At 33.7% G+C, this 20452-nt stretch overlaps 1 protein-coding gene across 2 annotated transcripts in view; it reads left to right on the top strand.

The window, feature by feature from the left end:
• Window positions 1–20452, top strand: part of LOC130450192 (junctophilin-1) — a 62477-nt gene that overhangs the window by 28493 nt on the left and 13532 nt on the right. The window contains exons 4-7 of one of the 2 annotated variants that reach the window (XM_056788433.1): window positions 1032–1202; window positions 7391–8526; window positions 9296–9692; window positions 17757–17957. In XM_056788433.1, coding sequence (XP_056644411.1) covers window positions 1032–1202; window positions 7391–8526; window positions 9296–9692; window positions 17757–17957 — 1905 coding nt within the window. Of the gene's footprint in view, window positions 1–1031; window positions 1203–7390; window positions 8527–9295; window positions 9693–13064; window positions 13241–17756; window positions 17958–20452 lie in introns of those variants that run through there. The other variant, XM_056788434.1, reaches the window with a different exon arrangement.

The raw sequence follows: 20452 nt of genomic DNA, 5'->3' as shown, positions 1-20452 counted from the left end.
GCATTGTGGCTCAATTGATATACTTTTAAAATCAGCTTCATTTCGTCTTGAGCTTGATTCTTCGACGTCTTGTTCGAATGGTTTAGACATATGTTTATTCACTGAAGAGTTAGGTAAGCGCTACACTAGATGATGAACACAACCAGAGTACACCAATACAGAGTACAGAGTACACCATTCAATTCATCTTTTAATGTTTGAATGGTTAACGTTAACGCTACAAAAATAACAGTCTTCGAGATGATTTCGAGGTTCTCGCCAAATAGTTGGTGCTCTAAATCTGAAGACACTTCTTTTATCAATTTTCCATTATCTTAAATATTCCACACATGATTTACATACAAAATTAGGAGCCTAAGATATCTATATTTATCCAAGATTTTATCCCAAAATACTCACCAGCTTTGATATAACTTTTTTTCAATCTTTAAACACTGAACGTGAACGTAATGTATACAAAAACCAAGTAACTCGAGCTGTTGCAAAAAATTTTGAGCCCTCATACTTGTAGTCGAAACAAACAGAGCCCAAGATAGAAATTCAAAAAATGGCATAAATAATTTTGTAAAATGAAATATTCCTATTCCTGCTTGTGCCAATACAGGACATTTTGTACATTAATAAGGCTAAATCCCTTCTTGTCTATCTACATCCGCTTGACTAATTTAGCGACTTCCGGGTCTTCTTGAAATTAAAAAAAGGAAATGTTTCCACACAATCCCTGAAATTGAGAAATTCACGACAGAGGAGATGGTCAAGTCAAAAATGCTACCAATCATAGAAACCAACGAAATTGATTCAAATATTTACCAAAGAAAATTAAACTAGAGGAATCGTCAATAATGTTTTTAATGGAATATTTATCGTATTTTTGATCCCATCTTGTACTATCAAACAATATAAAATTAATTGTAACTGATCAGAACTAATTTGTGCAAAATTCTACATTGAGATACATGTGAAAGATTTGATTCTATTAAATTGGTTCAAAATGAATTTATTTCGAATAAAGCCTTTCTGTTGTTGTTTAGGGTTTGAAACTAAAAAAACAACGAAGTACTGGAGATTTAGAAAAACGAGGGGGTTCAGGAAGCATACGATCTACAGGGTCTTCAGCATCTTGGGTCAGTACGGATTCCGCGCAGTCAGCTATGACGAATGCCTCCATACCGTCCGATTCCAATGCAAGTTTTGTTATAGAGGCAAGTAATGATACATATTCATGTAAAATTTTTAATATAATGATATCAAATTGCAATATAAATTCGAAATATTTACAATTTTACCAAATCTGTTCTAAAGTTCCAAACGACTAACATTAATTTGTTGTATACACCTGTTACAATTGATTTTACCAAAATTTTACACAGTTTCTAATTGATTATCAAATTTTCAGTTGGAAATAACTTTCAAGTTTTCACAAAAAGTCAAACAGAAACTAACTAATTCGAAAAAAAAAATGTTTTATAGTTTTTCGAAATGTTTCCCATTAAGGTCTGGCTGACATTGTAGAAAAATGGTTTTGAAAGTCTTCAACAGGTAATGAAAACCGCAATAAATCGGGTAAATACGTGCGATAAGACATGTTTTACGGAATCCATCTGGAACATCTCTTTCTCACACCAAAATCGACTGTATTGCAGTCTACGATATCCCAAGAGACACCTTTATCTGTCTTAAGTTACATATCGTTCTTCTTTAATAATGTTGTGTACAGCATCGATGTTTCTCGGAAAGACAACCGATTTTGACCGACATTCATCACTGACGGAACCAAATCAACTGTAAACATTCTTGATTCTTGATTACCAAAACTTGTACGATTCTGTATATTGTTGTTGAGTATGGCCTTCGTGGGTGATTTCCTTTTTACACAAGGCCACTGTCGATACTGGATCTCATTGTTTTAATCCCTTTTTAAGCCTTAAATTTGTCTGATACAATTCCATCAGTCGTTACTTTACTGTGTGAGTTATCTAATTTCATCTTGACTAACTTCACATTTTTTTACGGGATTCCTAGTAGATTAAAGGCAGCATACATTTTATTTCGGTCTACTGTGTTATAAGCCTGCTTGAGATCTATAAAAATAATACGAACGCCTAGATTTTGCTAACAGCTTTTATCCATTATCGACTTTTTTACTATGGTAAATATTTGATCCGCTGTTCCTCTGTTTCTCTTTAAACCTCCTTGTATTCTCCGACTATCCTTTCTTGGTACTCGTTGAGTCTGTTTTTTACAACTTTAGCTATATCTTTGTATACCACATCATGAAGTAATATCCCTCTATAATTTTCACATCTGCTTTTATCTCCCTTCTTGAATATTGGACATACTATCCCATGCCATCTTCATTCTTCCAAATTCTCTATATTATTGTTCTAAGATTTCTTCATCACTTGGTTCCTCCACGAGATCCTCATTTTCTATTTCGTGTCCTATATCCCTCGTTGTCCCTGATATAAGGTGATAATAATAAAAATTTTTCAATTCTTTGAGTTTCGAAACTGTTTTTCAATATTTTGTGAATTTTTGTTTTATTTTCTTTTAATTTCTTTGGAATTTCTGAATATTTTCTTTTGGCTTCTGCCGAGTCAGTTTTTAGTGTACTCAGTCGTACTAGATTCCTTTTCTCTTTGTATACTCCTCATCGAATCATCTTTTCTTGCTTGTTTTCTTTTCCAAGCCTGGCGTTTACTCTGTCACCTGTTCTATTAATTTTTCTATTTGCATCCACTCCATTTACACATTGTCGTTTATGTTCATTGTTCTAGATTTGTGGTGAGATCCTCTCGAATTTCCTGTCCTGTTTGTACAAACTTACTTCTTCTGAACGTTAATTATCAACAACTTACTCAGTCAATGTCTAAATGGCTACTGGCTTTAATAACCACAAATACAGTGGTGCGACAACTTGTTAACTTAGATTGTAAAAATTCAAGGTGACTCTCGTATTATCACTTTTTTAATTCTTTAGGATAAGTTTTGTATTGCCATAATTGACAAAAACGTTAGATTAGACATATGAAAAAATATTTTAAGCTACCTTTAGTCTTTAAACGAGGCCAGTCGGTTTTGATTGATCTTTTTCTTCATATTTATTGTGTTGTTTCTTGGCTTGTCTTTCGATTACCTTAGATACCACACCATCAAGTTCCATTCCATTTTTTTACTATTATCACTCAATAGTTATTTTAATTATTTGATTAATTAAAATTTATGTACTGAATTGTATACGTATGAGCAAGTTTCGCCCCGCTAACTGATTATTTGCCAGCTTTCTTGTATCTGTTTGATTTGGGTATGTTACATCTCTGGTTACTGTAATCTCTCTGTCTGGTTTTAACTTTTAGAATAAACATACAGACGTCAGTAAAATATTTAAATAACAAATAGAAACGGAATACGAGAACTACAAACAGTGTGTTAGGTTTTACCCTCATTATTCTTTCTTATGCGCCCCTAAGGAGTTTCGCCATACTAAATGTTTCAATCGGAAATAAATAATGATTACTTCTGCATGTTTTTTTAACCCAAAGTATTTGGTCATAAAAGGAATTTATTCGAATGTTTGTTGTCCATTTATCTTATTGGCACTATTCATACATCAAAATTCCGCATTTCTATACCGAGATTTCTGGTTTTGGAAATTTTTTAACGTTTCTACAGTTGATTATTGCTATAAGTACGAGGATGCATTGATATTTAGTTAGCCTAGACCAGTTCCATGCATAAACAAAATATTGCGTTACCGTAGCAACGAACAATAAATTATTAGAAGTGTAAGTGTAAAGTTTGACGTCAAAATAGTAAATCAGAGTTACGGAATTAAAAGAAAGAGGTTCACCGAAATTGTGAAAATAAAAAAGGGTTAAGAGATAAGATTTACGAAGATCTGCTTAATACCCTTGGTGATCAATGTTCTTAATATGCGACCGTGAAAAATTGGACCGCAAGATTCAAAAGAGGTAAATTTTCCATTGAAGATGATGACCGATCGGGCAGGCCAGTTTCTGTGTCAGTCCCCGAAAATATCGATGCAGTTAAAGACATGATTTTATCAGATCGTCGAATTGGGCTAAAATGGATATCTGAAGCACTGAATATTTCATACGAACGCGTTTATCATATAGTTTACGGCCATTTAGACATGAGAAAAATTGCTGCAAAATGGATCCCCAAAATGTTTTAATGTTGACCAAAAGCGTCTAAGTGTAGAAACATCGCGTTCGATCTGTGCTCGATTTGAAAACGATGGAGACTTATTAAACCGAATTGTTATTATGGATGAGACTTGGGTACATTTCTACGATACAGAAACAAAGCAACAATCGATGGAATGGCGACGCTCTGGTTTTCCAGGACCTAAGAAGTTTCGTGTCCAAAAATCTGCTGGAAAAGTTCTTGCTTCAGTTTTTTGGGATTGCCATGGAGTAATCATGATTGATTTTTTGGATAAGGGTAGAACAATAACTGGAGATTACTATTCGACATTACTGACCACTCTACGGGAAAAAATTAAAGAGAAAAGACGCGGAAAGCTATCCAAAGGTGTTTTGTTTTTGCAGAACAACAAAAATTCGTGATTAAGGATTTGAATTACTAGAGCACCCTCCTTATTCACCAGATTTGGCTCCGTCCGACTATCGTCTCTTTCCTCAACTGAAAAAAAGTTCAAAAGGTCGTAAATTTTCCTCCAACGAAGAGGTAATAAAAGCTGTCGAGGTCTGGTTTGCAAAGCAAAAAGAAACGTTTTTTTTGAGAGGTCTAGAGACATTGCAGGTTCGCTGTAATAAAAGTATCCAATTAAGTGGAGAATATGTTGAGTAATAAAATATTTTGACATTGAAATTTTGTTTGGTTCTATAGTATGTTATGTTATGTTATTGTTCACTTATTAATTGTTTTTCAATTTCCTTGTATTCATGTATTCTAAATCGATTATCTGTAGTGTAGAGACATTATGTCTATCTAATTGTATTTATGGTTTATGTCATCAAGTTCAGCGTTAGTAAGTTTGGTTAGCAGCATCTTCTTCCTCTTTCTTCTTTCTTCAAACTTAGTCTTGTTTCTTGTACGATTCAGCCACTTGATAATTAGCTTTCGTGCCGTGCTGGGAGGTCTCCTTGAAGTTGGTTTTTGTTCCTTTACCCATTTAGCCCATCGATCCTCCATCATTCTGTCGACGTGGTCTCTCCAACATCGTTGTTTCGATTTCGTGAATTGTACTATAACTTTCAGATTAATTCTTAAATTAATTCGCCATTTTGTATGAATGGAATTCTTTGTACATCTGTCGGTTTTTAGTTGTTTGCAGATACAAGATGACAAAACATCAGTTCACTACATTCTTTTTTCGATCATAAAATCTTTTTATTTACTTTTTCGATTAAAATCTCATCATGGTCTCTCTGTTTGGATTACAACGTGTATTTACTTATATTTATTTTATGATATTACTTAGTAATTTTACCGAATACTTATAGAAAATTATAGAAAAAAATCAAAAGCACGTGCCAAAGGTACAAATTTCCTTAATGTGGCAAATCCTAATCAACACTAATATATGATGCTCTGTTAATTATAGAAAAATAGAAACAAATGAACAAGGCTTATCCGAAATAAATATTCAAGGTTTGGTTTTGATTATGTGCCAAAAATGCTATGTGTCATCTGTATTCTAGAAATTGTAACATGGTTAGGAATTTGATTAGTTATTCAAACACTATTTGAGAATAAGCAACAATATTGTACTAAGGGTGTCCCGCAAGAATCTGCACAGAGTAGTAGCGTGTAGACGGGCATCAAATATGACAATTGGGGGCAAGCTGCCTCCAAAACAAATTGCATCTTTGAGGAGTTACAGCGCCGAACCACTCTTGGAGGTTAATTTGTGATCGAAACTAGAAAAATATGGAAGAAGATTTTCTTAATCGAGAGGTTCCTCACAAAGAAACATTTTCTAATATTGGAAAACGGACTCAAGAAACAAATTAATTGAAAACGTTCTGTTCAAATGAGTGTGCGCTATGAAGAACTCATTTTGGATACCATTGACGATAAACTAGGACTTTATATAGACAAAAAACCTTCCAACATCGCAATATAGCTTTCAAAATTAGTGACGATTTGTCCCCGCACATGTTCAAAGAAAATAGGACCAATTATTCGTCTGCCCGAGATTATTGCTCCTACTGTCACTTTAAAACTATACAGATGTATCTGACTCAAACCCATTGATGTGGAAATAGGCCTAATAAGAGAAATTGGTAACTCGGTAGCAAATATGAGTCTTTTTCTGGAGTCACTTACTTTCAATTCGTCTGTTTATTGCAACTTATATGTACAAGTTCAACCACCCGCAGGAATTCTGCTACTAATCTAACATTTCTGCAATTTCTGAAGTCACCAAAAGGCACTTAGATGGAGAATCTTGAAGAAATGAAGAGATTTATACACACATCGAAATAATTTGAAGAAAACGATGAAATAACTTTTTTAGTATGGCGTATATCAAATCACGCAATGGTGATACTGATATCATTTTCTTCGAATCAATCACAAACAAGAATTGAAGTACCTAAATCAATTGTATGACCTCCTCTTGCAATAATCGCAGATTGGTATCTGATAGCATGTTGGAAATGAATTTGTGGAGCTATAATTGGTGGTTGGCGGTCCGTAGATGACATAAAACGATCAAAAAGCTATTGTCTCGCATATGACGCTCCTTGAAAACATTTTAGATGGGATTGAGTTAGGAGGAATGTGCAGACCACGGTAAAACATTGATTTTATGATATTCATATACCAAGCGTGTTTTGTGTGGACGGGCTTTGTCATGCATGAACTGATAATTCGGGCCAACTGGTGTCCACACAGTATACTAGATCAGTTTTTCAATCCAATCCAATATGAATACCGGCCTAAGGTCGTCTTCAAAACTAATCCAAAGCGAAGATCATCCATGGAGAAGAAGATACGCCTCAAACTAAGTGATAGTGTGGTTTAGCAGCTCATAATGACATTGTTAACTGACTTGAAGTGATTGTCCTGTCTCGTGACGCCTCTAAGTGAATAAAACGCTCTTGTATGAGATCCATGGCACTTGTTCGTCCAATATGTCTATCTCTAACATCGCCAGTCCCTCGTCGTGGCTTAAATGTCATGAGTCCATCTTTCTACATCCACTAAACTTTTATTTAACTAAAAACAAAACACTCTAAATGCCGATACCAAGAAGAAAACTCTGCTACCATATGTTTGCCAACAATACAACATCATAACTAGGTAAAAAACATTCCACGATGATACCAGGGTGCTTGTAAAAGTTATAACAAATTTATTTCTCTTTATAATCCTTTTAATGTAACTTTTTCCATTTCAGGACGAAACTATGGATCCTAGTGTAGTGGAAACCTACATGGGCGAATGGAAAAACGATAAACGATCAGGATACGGTATTAGTGAACGATCGGACGGTTTAAAATATGAAGGTGAATGGTACAATAATAAGAAATACGGATACGGCGTAACAACATTCAGTAACGGCGAAAAAGAAGAAGGAAAATATAAAACTAATGTTTTAATAACTAGCCAAAAGAAAAAATTATTTTTAATGAGAAGTGCTAAATTTAGGGAAAGGATAGATGCGGCGGTAAACGCCGCTCAACGAGCTTCAAAAATAGCATTACAAAAATCCGATATAGCTATCAATCGAACAGCAACAGCAAGAGGAAAAGCAGAACAAGCAGATATAGCGGCAGCGCATGCTAAAGAAGATTCTGATATAGCGGAAAATGTAGCTAAACAATACGCCCCCGATTTTAAACAGCCTGGTTTAGAAAGGCTAAGAGCTAGACAGAATAAATATAGAGAAAGACAGATGCAAAATCAGAGCATCGACGCAGAAAATAAACCAAATATAAATTCAATTAACCAAATGGCTAAAATTCCTAACCAAATTCCCAATCAAATACCCAACCAAATACCCAATCAACTATCGAACCAAATACCTAATAAAGTCAATCAATTATCTAATCAGAATCAAATGAAATGGACGAATCCTAACCAACAAAATCAATCCCAAGTCAACAACTACACGCAACCCTCCAATCCCTATCCCCAATCTCAATACATAGATCCCAATAATAAACCCAACAATCCTTATAGCAATCCTTCCAGCAGTAATCCCTATAATAACACTGCACAGATGCATTTGAATGATAATGGACCGCATCTTTCGAAAAATCCCAATGAAATCAATCAGGATATTGGAATCAAACCATCATCTAATACCGATAGTACTGTGAAATCATCTAATCAAGAAACTGGGTTTAAGAACGTTATGTCTCCCAGAAATTCAATACCCACAGAAGACCATATGCAAGGTTCTGCGTTAAGGAGAATGTCGAGGAGAGTATCTGGAGATCGACCGTATCTAGGAAACATTGGACAGCAGTCCTCAATAGACCATTTCGATCATTACAAGAGACCACCAAGCAGAGACTCTAGCGTTGATAGGTTTGTAAACAATACTTATCATTTTACTTCAAGTTTTTTTTCCTTTTCCTCAAATATCTAGCATTGCTATGTAGATCCTTTATATTTTTTATCTTTGGTTCTAATTTGGTTCTGATACAATAATAATACAAGCATCACCAGCGAATTAAAACTCTAGAATGCTCAATAAGCTGCTGCTCAAACCGCTGACAGAGCCTGACCATACAGTGGGAATCCCTTCATCCGGCTATAAGAAAGGAGAAAAAATCTAGAAGCGTCGATCTAGTCATATGGTTACAGATAAGCTGGAACTTCCCTACTTCAGCTGTGTAGACGGCGGGCAAATGTAGACTTACAGAGTACGTCTATGAAATAAAAAAAAGCAGCTACGAGATATATCTTCTGCAACAGTTAACCAAAGAAAAAAGCCAGTGATTTCCGGAAAAGAGAATTCTGCAGATCTGGAAGCCTCCATGAGCTAAGATAATCAAGGAAAGTGACCCAGACAACTAGAACCGACTAAGCTGGAATTTCTGGAACCATTGGCGATATTCATACTTTTACACCTCCACTACACCACCATTACACTGTTTAACGCACGTTTCGATAACCAAGTTATTGTCTTCAGAAAGTGAAGGTGATCAGTCTCTGAAGACAATAACTTGGTAATCGAAACGCGCGTCAGACACATTTTTATATCAGGAAAGAATATAATCTTCAAGGTTTTTCTTTGTATTGTACTGTTGATTTGATTTCCATTTCGATTTAATCTTGTAATTTGATTCGACAGATATTCGCGTGCAACAGGCCGACTGAGTAACGCTATGAATTCAAGACAACCATCTGTAGATCGTACAGCTAATGTTGTACCAAGCGAAACTCCAGACCGAACACTGCGAGCACCATCTGCAACCAGAGGAAGTACCCCAGCACCACCTAATTTCACAAATCCCTCATCTGTAGCTAAAAACGGTTCAGTAATGACTGGAGCCGCAGTGAAAATGACCGAAAGTAACGCCAAGTTAGCAGGAAACTCAACTCCAGTGCCACCTTTCGAGGATATTATAATGAGGAAGCGTGGATTAGGGCAAGATATCGTACCGTCTCTCAACCAACCAAAAAGGACTGAAAGTCTTTTTATCCCTGGGCAGCAAACCACTCCTGCTGCTAAGGTCAGTACTCCTCAGGTCGGTATCGGTTGAAGATTTTTGAGAGTGATGAGTTTTTACTTGTAGAAAAGACAAAAAATAATAAGGTTCTCACATTATTTTATTATTATTTTTTGTAATAGCACTTGAACTAATTTTTCACGTATAACTACACAGAAAATTGTTCTGTCCTATTAGTTTTGTGCCTGAAATATAAAGAATATACGAATTTAGACGAAACTGGAGAGAATTTGGAAAATTTGCATCAAAAAACTTGTTTAAAGGAACATTAGGAATATTTCTGAGAATAGAAGTTTGAAATATCAATTTTGTAAGCACTACAAAACAAAAATATGGAAATGGAACGGGAAATCGACAAATTAATTTCTTTTAAAAATTGATAGGTACACACAATGATTCATCAATGAAATTGGAAAAGTATATGATGGAAAACGTTACATAATTTTCGATATTTATCGAAAATGTCATTTGAAACGAAAAAAAAATTCTCTAATTCAAAAGTATTTTCAAACCATACCGTATACATCTAGAACCTTATTATTTTTTTTTTAGTGAAATGATATTTCCCATAGATAATCATCGATTTAAAATAACTAAAAGTTGATCTACCACTTAACGCATATTTCAACCCTTATTTCATCAGTATGTGTACTTTTATTTTATCAAAATTTTCCTAAAAACTTTAATTTATGTATTAGATTTTACCTGAATGCTTGCTGCAACGTTAAATTTGAAAATGTCGCATCTAAAACTGGAGAGTCCGAAATTATGATTTACAAAACACAATTTAAACACCAAATTACATTTCAAATTATGGAAATGAGTGAATAATGGATTTTACATGAATTTTTAGTATAAATGAGACATACTGTAGATGACCATCAGTTCTGCAGTAGCTACAAAACAATAAGAACTGAATTCAAGCTTCAGTAATCCATCGTTGTTGGGAATAAAAATAAATTCGTAATTACAACAATGGATTTATATTTTTTTTGTTCCAAACTAAGGGTAGTCGCATGGTGGAGAGGTAGAGGTAGAGATGGATTGAAAAGATAGAAATAATATCGCATAGATTGACACGATAGAATATTACCATCGTTGTTTGCAACAAAAGGAATACGCAGGATTATTTCAGGAATACATGAGGATATCATCTAAAACTTTTTGTTCCATATATTTACAAAAGCATGTCACTCTGTCTGCGTTGAAGAACAAGAATTAGGTTCATAGTTCAATAACACTATAACCTTAGTTTTTCAAAATACACAACGTGGACAAAAAACGTCAATTGAGTGGGTTTTAGAGTGGAGAATACTGAGTAGCAGACGGCGTTGTAGTGGAGGAAGTCAGATGTCCTTGAATCGACCAAAAACCGAGACGTCACGTGATACACCTCCTCCATCTCCGACTCTACCTCGCCATTGGACTACCCTAACAATTGGGCTACGTCGTCGTTTTAGCTGTTGATACCATTATATAAAACTCTTTATTTTATATAAGTTATAGAATTCGTCTATTCAAAAAACTGAGAATCATAATAATTTATTTTAGAAACCTCATAAAATATTGAGAAAACCCGTATTAGAATATCTTAGTATTGGCAACCCTGCCAGAATGATTCTCCTTCTTCACTTATATTTAGAAATAAGTTTTTTAGACGACGCCGTCTGAAAGTTGTTCGTTCTGTATTCATTTACATACCGAAACTTGCGTTTTGAGTGTTCCATGTAGTGAAAGTGACAGTTCCGTACTGCAAAACGCTTTCGGAACGCTCTGGAGTAGTAAATTTTAACTTCCTCAAATGTGACTTTAGTCACTTCAATGTTGACAGTTGACAGTTTCACTTCGATGACACAAACACATTTACAAATTGTATCGAAATCACAAACACATCTGTAGAGATATACATATTACATCCAATCCAATAAATATTCATAATTGTCCTGGAGGTATAATCAACATTACTATTTGCAAATAATTAATAAATTAATATTGACATTGCAAATATAATTAAGTACAAAACTCCACAAAATGGCGGACGCCACAAACCCCTCCCCGCTCCCTTTCGTGGCTCCATTTATAATGTGGCGCGAAAACAAATACCCGGTAATCTTTTTGGACATTATATTGTTCAATAAACAAAATGTTTTTAATTCTCTATTATTTATTTACTTTCCTCAGTGTAATTGAAAAAGTTTTGGATCTTATGCGTCGTCTAAAAAATGTTGTGTACGCCGCGGCTGAACTACTACTTTGTTGAGCTCGTCTGTTGCTCGGCTCGCTTCGCTCGTCTTCGCAATTTTCAGACTCGTCGAACAAAGTAGCACTTTCAGTCCTTGACATACAAATAACTATTGTGTTTAAAATTTAGAGTTACTATTAAATATAGAGAGAGCAGCATATGAGTTGAATTGTACAGACATAAAAGAGAGAAATAGCAATGGTGTATAACTCTCTATCTCTTTCTACTCGATTCTTATTCCTCTGCTGTTCCCACCACTAGAATCTTCGACGTAATGGCTATCCAATTAGAATAGAGTAGTAAGAGATAGAGTGTGGTATATCGATTTTCTTTTTCTCTCTAATAGCAGTTCGGTTCCACGTGAACAAAATCTTCTACCTCTCTCTTTCTATCTCAAATATGTTATGGACTCGATTTTGTTTCCGCTAAATTTACCAGCTTACTGTCATATATAATATTGAAATAGTTTTTTTTTATTTTTGATAATTTTACATTTCAATTATTATTTTGTTCATTATCTACATCTGTGTATCCCTCTAAAACCTTGTATCAGAATTTAGAAAGTTTCTTTGAGGTTATGTGACAACTGTGTAAACAATGGTTAGGATTTAAATAAATAAAAAATAAATTAATCCAATAGACTAGAAATCTTAAATTCTTTTATCTGAATAAGTCATCGATATGCAATGTTACTCATAAGAGATAAATTTTGCAACTGGTCTGAAGAATTAAAAATAAATTTTTAGTAAAAGTTGGCTTTGGATTTGAATGACGGGTCGTCGGCGTCGGCGTCCCCGGTATCGTCGGTACTCTTCGCAGCCACAAACGATACTAGGCAGATTGTCGAAATAGGAGGGGGGTCAAGAGCATCTAAAAACAGAGGTCCTGCACCTTGTGTAAAGATGGGCAAGTGTAGTTATTTTTTATGCCAACAGAACACTTACTATCAATGATATTGAAAAATAATAATATCGTTCATCAATACATACGTATTTATAAATTAATATAAATATTGAAAATACTGTCTCGTCTTAATTTACTTAAAATAAATAAGTGTAACTGTTCCGAGAACAAGTACATTTTCCACCTCAATATAAGCCAAATTAACTGGCTAGCATCGGAAAATTTTGATACACGAGAACACAGTATATATAATAGGTTCGAGCCGAAAGTTTCCGCGGCTGTTTTCGTTGAATGTGTTCGGTTCGTTGAGGAAATGAAGTGGTTTCAAGGAGATGATGATGAAGAAGAAGATCTTATGTTTTCTCCCGCTTTGTTGGCTAGGCGTGCTTCCGAAAGTTGGATTGATTCGCCACCTGTTGAGGTTGTTCTTTACTAAATTATCTGAATATGTCTAAGTGTCGGCTTCTGTCTGCGCAGAACATGAAAATTGAATATCGGCAACTAATAAATAAACGATTGTCGTTAATTTATTGTGCAAATGCGTTTTCGCTTGTACAAAATCAATTCAAAATGAAATATTAAAAAAAAACAACCTGATGTGCAAATAACTTTGTAGTTTATATTTTATTATTAAAATAAGGTGGTTACACTGATAAACAAACTAGATTAACAATCAAAAGTTTCAAATTTTGTGTTGTTGATGTGTCATATAAAAAATAATTTCAAGTTTTTCTTAAAAATTCAAGATAATGGGTGAAGAACAAGTTGAAGAATTTAATGGCATATCTCCAGCGCTACTATATACAAAGTACCCATTCCTGTCGAAATCATTATACTTTTGATGGATTTGGTTTTTACTTTTCTTCACAAATAGTATGAAATAAGAATTGCAACCGTTAGATATTAAAAATTTTCAGTATTTTACGAGTAATTAAGTAAATATGATTCATGTACCTCCAGTTCCTATAACAAAAAAAATTATTTAAAATTACAAACTTGTGTTGAATATAAGGGGTGTCCCGTAGCAGAGGCTTATAGTGGAGCCCAAATTATGATAATGGGAGGCAATTTACCTCTAAGTCAAAGGTCAAAGTGCATCCCTGACGAATTATATACTTCTAAATTGTTTGATTTTCTTGATAATTACCACTAAGACGTAAATAATAAAATGAAACTTGGATTGAATAAGTGTGTACATTGAGGCATTATTGATTGGAATTTTGTTTGAAACATTGACTAATTACTGTACCAGAGATTTTATTGTTTATCAATTTAGGTGATAAGTAATTGCTTACGAACTTACACATGTACAAAATGTAATGAACAACATTAAATTATTCAAACCGCTATTTTCAGTGCCGGATTAAGCCAGGGGCTTGGGGGAGGTATAGCCCCGGGCCCCAGGTCCAAGAGGGCCCCAATTTTGGAAATCATTCTGTATTTTTTGATGTGTTGATACCACAAATCTAACGTATTGATATTATTTTGTGAATATTTCCGGGTTTCCGAATTCCTTAAGGGGGCCACGTCATTATTTTAGCCCCGGGCCTTATAAATCTTAATCCGGCCCTGGCTATTTTATACATTTGTCCAAAGTTAATATTCAGAAGCTTATAAAAATAAAGAAGTATTAGAAGTAAGAAAGTTTCTGGAAAGGAAAGAGGGACATTTAATAGGGTATAAAGAAGGAGAAATAAATTACTCATCCTTTTGAAGAAATACTGTATGATGGTAAAGAGGAACCAAGCAAAAATCGGAGGAAGAAATTAATGAAGAGGAAGCTCTAGCTATAACGGTACAAAATAAAAGGAAGTGACAGAATGTTTAAAACATGTGACGAATAATAAAAAAGCAGAAGACAGAATAACTAACTGAAAGGATATGATTATTGTTGATTCAAGTATGGGTTTAAGGAAGAATGTAATAACTACGACAGAATGGCACTTTTGAATGTTACCAAATTATGGTAAAAATACTTGAAAATAGATTAGAAAAATGACACAAAAAAATCTAGGAGAATGACAGGGATCGTTAAGAAACAAGTTCAAGAGATTGCTTATGAATAAAATTTTTTTATATCAACATTTTGATACCATTAGATAGATAATTTTTGAACGCATCTAACAGAAAAACTTGTGAAAACACAAAAAAATTGATACAAATTAAATATTTAAAAAGAAATATACCTTAATATACCTTAATTTTGTTTAAAGCCAACTGCAATCGGTTTTAATATACATATACGGTTTTTCTTGAATTATTTTCTCAAAATTTGATATATGAACATTATTTCTATCCTTTGTTAGAAAAATAAAACCGGTTGAGTCTTAAATTTTTTCATCGCAAGTTTTTTGTTACCACAGTAAGAAATGGTGCTGTGAAAAAATGTCTGTGGCTATGTCACTGTATTATATTTTAATTCTTATATATTTATTGAAAAGTAAATATCTTTTACTTAATAAAAAACAGACGATTGGAGCAGAATTAAATCTCTCACTCACATGTCTGCCAGTTTCCGATCGGTTTTGACTGAAACGTCTGCTACATAACATTGTACTTCGGCTCCCATTTTCTGGTGATCCTCCTACTTATAATACGTGTCTAGGATCCCGTTGAAAGGTGACGGATTAAATCCATAACTGTACAAAATTCTAGAATGGCTCGTCTTAATTCCAAAACATATGTTAAAATGTCCTGTACGGACATTTATGACTAAATAGGAATTTCTGGAACCGTTAGTAAACACACTGTTTATACTACCTCTAAATCAAAACTCACAATTACAAGATTTGACGCGCGTTTCGTTAACCAAGTTATCGTCTTCAGAGACTGAAGGTACTCTCAGTCAACGAAACGCGTGTAACACAGAGTAATTGTGAATGTTGGTTTAGTGGTAATGTAAATAGTGTGTTCAGAATGTTTATGAAACAAATTTGTCGATTATTTGTATATTTACATCCCGATATTACTAAACTAACCATTTTTAAACCGCATATACCATTTGAATCCAGTCTTCAAGGTTACTATACATCCCGATAGACAAATTTTAACATTAATGGAACTTCTTCTGTACTTTTTTCGTTATTTCAATTATAAATTTAAAGTAAATAGTTGTTTACATCAAAATTAATTCACCATATTTTTTCATCATACCTCGTATATCAATTTTTAAATAGTATAGTTGGATCCGCGCGTAAAGAGTTTATTTCGTACTCCAAACATGACTTTGAAGAATTCATGTTAACTACAGTGAAAATTTATTTAAAATGTCGTGTTATAAACATGTATTTGTAAATCAACCTTATCTTCGCCAAAAAATAGTAGTATGAATAATTCAACTACTAGGAAAAAAAAGGAGAAGAAAAACGTGTATTATCTCTTGCTATTCAACTTTTGGAATGTTTTATTTTTAGACAATAGCGATATTTATCTATTATGCTGTACTAAAAAAATTTGGAACGGTTCCATAACAGCCTGTAGACACGACAAATCTGCGGACATTCATATCTATACATTTTTATTTCTATTATGGTCGTTTAGACAAGTCACCACGTACGGGATATGATCAAAAAAGTTTTGTTTCTCTTTTAAAAAAACTATTAAATCGCAACTTTAAAATTTGTCTATGGCAATAACACGAGTTCACAATGGAGAACTAAAAAATAGATGAAGGAGTGTTCGAAGAAAAACAGATTTCATCCTAATTCAATAAGATTATTTTGCAACAGCTGAAGTAGTTAGTGTAGACCATAATTTGTAGATGGCACCACGCATTCTAGCTGTATATTATTTTGTCATAAGGACCTCTTCATGCGCAAAACGTAAACATAAAGTACTGAGCGTAACATGGCGGCGGTTTGTTGCTCATAAAATATTCATGTCAGTTTTTCTAATTAAAAGTTAAATAATACTTCGTGCTTTTGTTATAATAACCTCAAGGAAGTTATGTGTTTTCTGTGATTATGAAGGGCCTAATGTAACCATCTCCTTGCAAGGGTAACAACTGATGTCTTCGAATACTTGAGGGAATACTTAAACCGCTTTCTTCTTCATAATCACAATGAGCCATGCCGCAACGTTTATTTCTACTTAGTAATCTTTTCTATGTATCTCCATTTTAACTGCGCCATGTAACGTTGATCATAAACACTATGATACTTTATAAAAGTTTTATTAAACTATAAATACTTAATTCTTGTAAGAGTATTAATATCCGTCAAGTTATTTTTATAGCAATAACAGTTGACATAAAGTGGTTATGTCTAACAGTACACTACGACCAGTGTTCCCAACTCTCAAAAATTTATCTCCCTAATGCCCCAATCAAAAACCCCTATAATCTCCACAATTACTAGTGATTCCCCCATAACATAATAAATTCCATTCAGCAATATCATTTTTTTTTAATTCTCTATTTTTAAATTATCGAAAACTCCAAGTAACAAATCATTTTCTTCAGATTCTGATTTTTTTTTAAATGACATGTCGTGCATGATTCGCCATTCCGTTGCAGGATGGATCGAATCATAATCATATTTTGTAACATTCCAATCGATATTATGTAACGCAACTTTGTTACAAAAATCCCTAAAAATACCCCTAAACATATAACACTCATAAAAACATCCCGTTTCATATTTCCCTCCTAAATTTAGGGGAAAAATCCTTAAGTTGGGAACCCTGACTACGACGTATAAATAACAGTTGGCATAATGAATAAATTTGGTTGTTTGAGCATTTAACAGTCAAATTGTAATTATACAAATTCTTAAAGAAACATACTTGATGCCCTCATGATTTTGAAAATAGGTAGCGACGAAAAATGTTAACATTCTTCTTCTTTTTACGAGGAATCGTTTTGGTCCCTTTTGAAGAAAAATTTTCCTTACTAATAATACGATATCATCCACTACAAGATGATTGTCTTTTTTTTCTAGAACCTAGTGACTCAAACTTCGTTGCAGAGAAAGAAATCACTGCCTGATTTTCAAGAGCTGCCCAGAACGACTGGCGCAATGTCCAGAGAGGAAGTTTCCTATTTGGGCTCGGCTCGCCGAGAAGAAATGAGAAGACAACAAGATGATTACGAAAGACTCCGTGCCAATCCACTCCTCTACTTATTCAGTCCCCAAGTCAAGGTAGGTTTTTTTTGAATTAATGATGATGGACTGTATGAATAATTTCTTTTATAAGTTGAAGTCTATCGTGTGAACTAGATCAACTTTTAGTCGGTGTTGTGTCGTTTTGTTTTCTTCTTTAACTGCTGTAGAATGTAGGATTTCCTTCTAAAAAATATTTTTTACCACTTGTTTAAATTGTGATTAGCTATTTCAATTAATAATAACTTCTTCTTGCCCTACTAACATGAAAGGTATTTATGAATCAAATTAATGTGTCAAATCTAAAATTATATTTGATGCTAAAAGTATAAAGCTTCAAGGTTATTTCAAGGGCAGTCGCTGGTCACGTATTACTTCCGTTTTGTTTTACTTTATATATTTGTTGAATGAATATCTTAAATTCTACAGCAGTTTCTAAAATTTAGCCACTTCTTAGGCCATTCAAAAACAATTGGCTTCATACATTTTTTAATATAGACACAACGACACTTATTTTGAAATTAACATCAATACAAAGCCTCGCACTAATTTCTCAGTTCGACTTTACCTAGGTTTTATCTGAGAGTCTGTGAAAAACCTGTTAGTGTCGTACTATCTTTCAAAAGGGCTAACCAACTCAAACAAATCGAAAATTTAATACGAAGAAAGTTGATTTAAGATGCTTTCAACAAATTCAATAATTTTCGTTTACGATGTTTTTTTTTTTAAAATCTACTTCAATTAATGTGATCTATAGATTTAGAAGAATTTCTATTTGGGTGGTCTGACTAAGAGATAGCGTTAATTGTTTGAAAAATATTACTATATTAGAAAATATCCAAATCTATAACGCAAATGTTTTAACCTTGAAGACAATTATTAATAGGGAATTAGTAATGGTAATATAATATTTAAAGGACATCATCCCATCTGATACAAAATTTAAACAAGGTTGATCGAATTAACAAGACAAAAATTTAGTGCTGTCGATTGTAAATGCGCCAGGTTTCATTTTGAAAAGTGAGGTACTCGTGCTAATCAGCGCTTAGGCAAGTTTCCTAGCATCAAAGCAGAATTTTTGCTCTGCTTCATAACAATGGATGAAACATGCACCCAGCACTTTACAGCTGAGACAAATAAAACAAGCTGAAATATAAATAAATATAAAAAAACAATGCCACATGAAGATCCAATTGGTAAAAAAATTTCTAGAGGCTAGGGAAAATTTATAGAGCTAAAAGATATCTTCATAAAATTTTTGCCTTTTTATACATATTGGAGTATCTTACGAAGAAAAATAGATACAAGATATAATAAACCAGCTTATTAACAGACTTGACAGCCATTAATAGTGAACTTGTATTTGTAAACATGGACAAAATTGGTCATTGTTATGTGATACAATACTTTTATTTGAAAGGCTTTAGTGCAACCGAAATAGAAGCTGAACTAGATTATACTCTGGGTAAAACTGCTTCTTCGTTACCAACAGTAAAATATTGGGTTGAAGTGTTTAAACGAGGCAGTACGATCTGCAAAGACCAGCATCGCAATGGTGGATCAAATGAAGTGACGACGCCAGAAATGTTGAAGAAATTCCACAAAGCGGTATTGGATGATCGTCGACTGAAAGTGCGCGAGCTAGCAGACATAGTAAGCACTTCAAAAAGTGAGGTACATCGCATATTAACTGGAAATTTGGATATGAGAAAGCTGTGCGCAAGATGGGTGCTGCAATGGAACAAAAAAAGCATCGCGAAGATGTTTCCATCAAGTACTTGGCAATGATTCACAGAAATAGAGCCCAATTTTTGCCCCGTTCATAACCATGGATGAAACCTGGGTCCATCACTTCACACTCGAAGTAAAAGAACAATCAAATGAATAAACTGAATAGGGAGAACCGGCTCCAAAGAAGGCAAAGACCGTTCCATGTGCAGGCAAGGTTTTTTGGGATGCACACGGGTTAATTTTCATTAAGTGAGCTCGTTGCAACGTTTGAGCGAAGAAATCAAGCAAAAAGGCCGCATTTGGCTTAGAAGAAAGTGTTGTTTGATCAAGACAGTGCACCAGCTCATACATTCGTTATTGCAGTAACCAAAATTCGCCAGATTCAGCCTCATCGGATTATTTTTTGTTCCCTAAATAGAAAAAATGGCTATTTTGAGAAACTTGACGATTATTATTTTGAAAAGTGTATCGAAATTATTGAACATCGATATAAAACATGTATGGAGCTAAAAGCAGATAACGTTGAAAAATAATTATATTTTTGCCTGAAATTTTTATGGTTTTCTTTATTGGGCCAGGTACTTATGGAACCATCTTAGTAGTCGTTATACATATTTTCAAAGAAATCAATATGAAATAACGAAAATTAATTAAGAAATAGAATTTTGTGGTGTTATCACTAAAATAATGATTCAACATGTCATTAAGACCTCGTAGAAAACTTCCAAATATAACATGAGTATTTCTATCTAGGAATGATGAGAATTTAATTTATAATCAAAATAATTGAAACGAAAATAATA

The sequence above is a fragment of the Diorhabda sublineata genome, chromosome 11 (genome assembly GCF_026230105.1).
Source record: "Diorhabda sublineata isolate icDioSubl1.1 chromosome 11, icDioSubl1.1, whole genome shotgun sequence".
Lineage (NCBI taxonomy): Eukaryota > Metazoa > Arthropoda > Insecta > Coleoptera > Chrysomelidae > Diorhabda > Diorhabda sublineata.
This window is presented reverse-complemented; position numbering and strand designations above follow the sequence as displayed.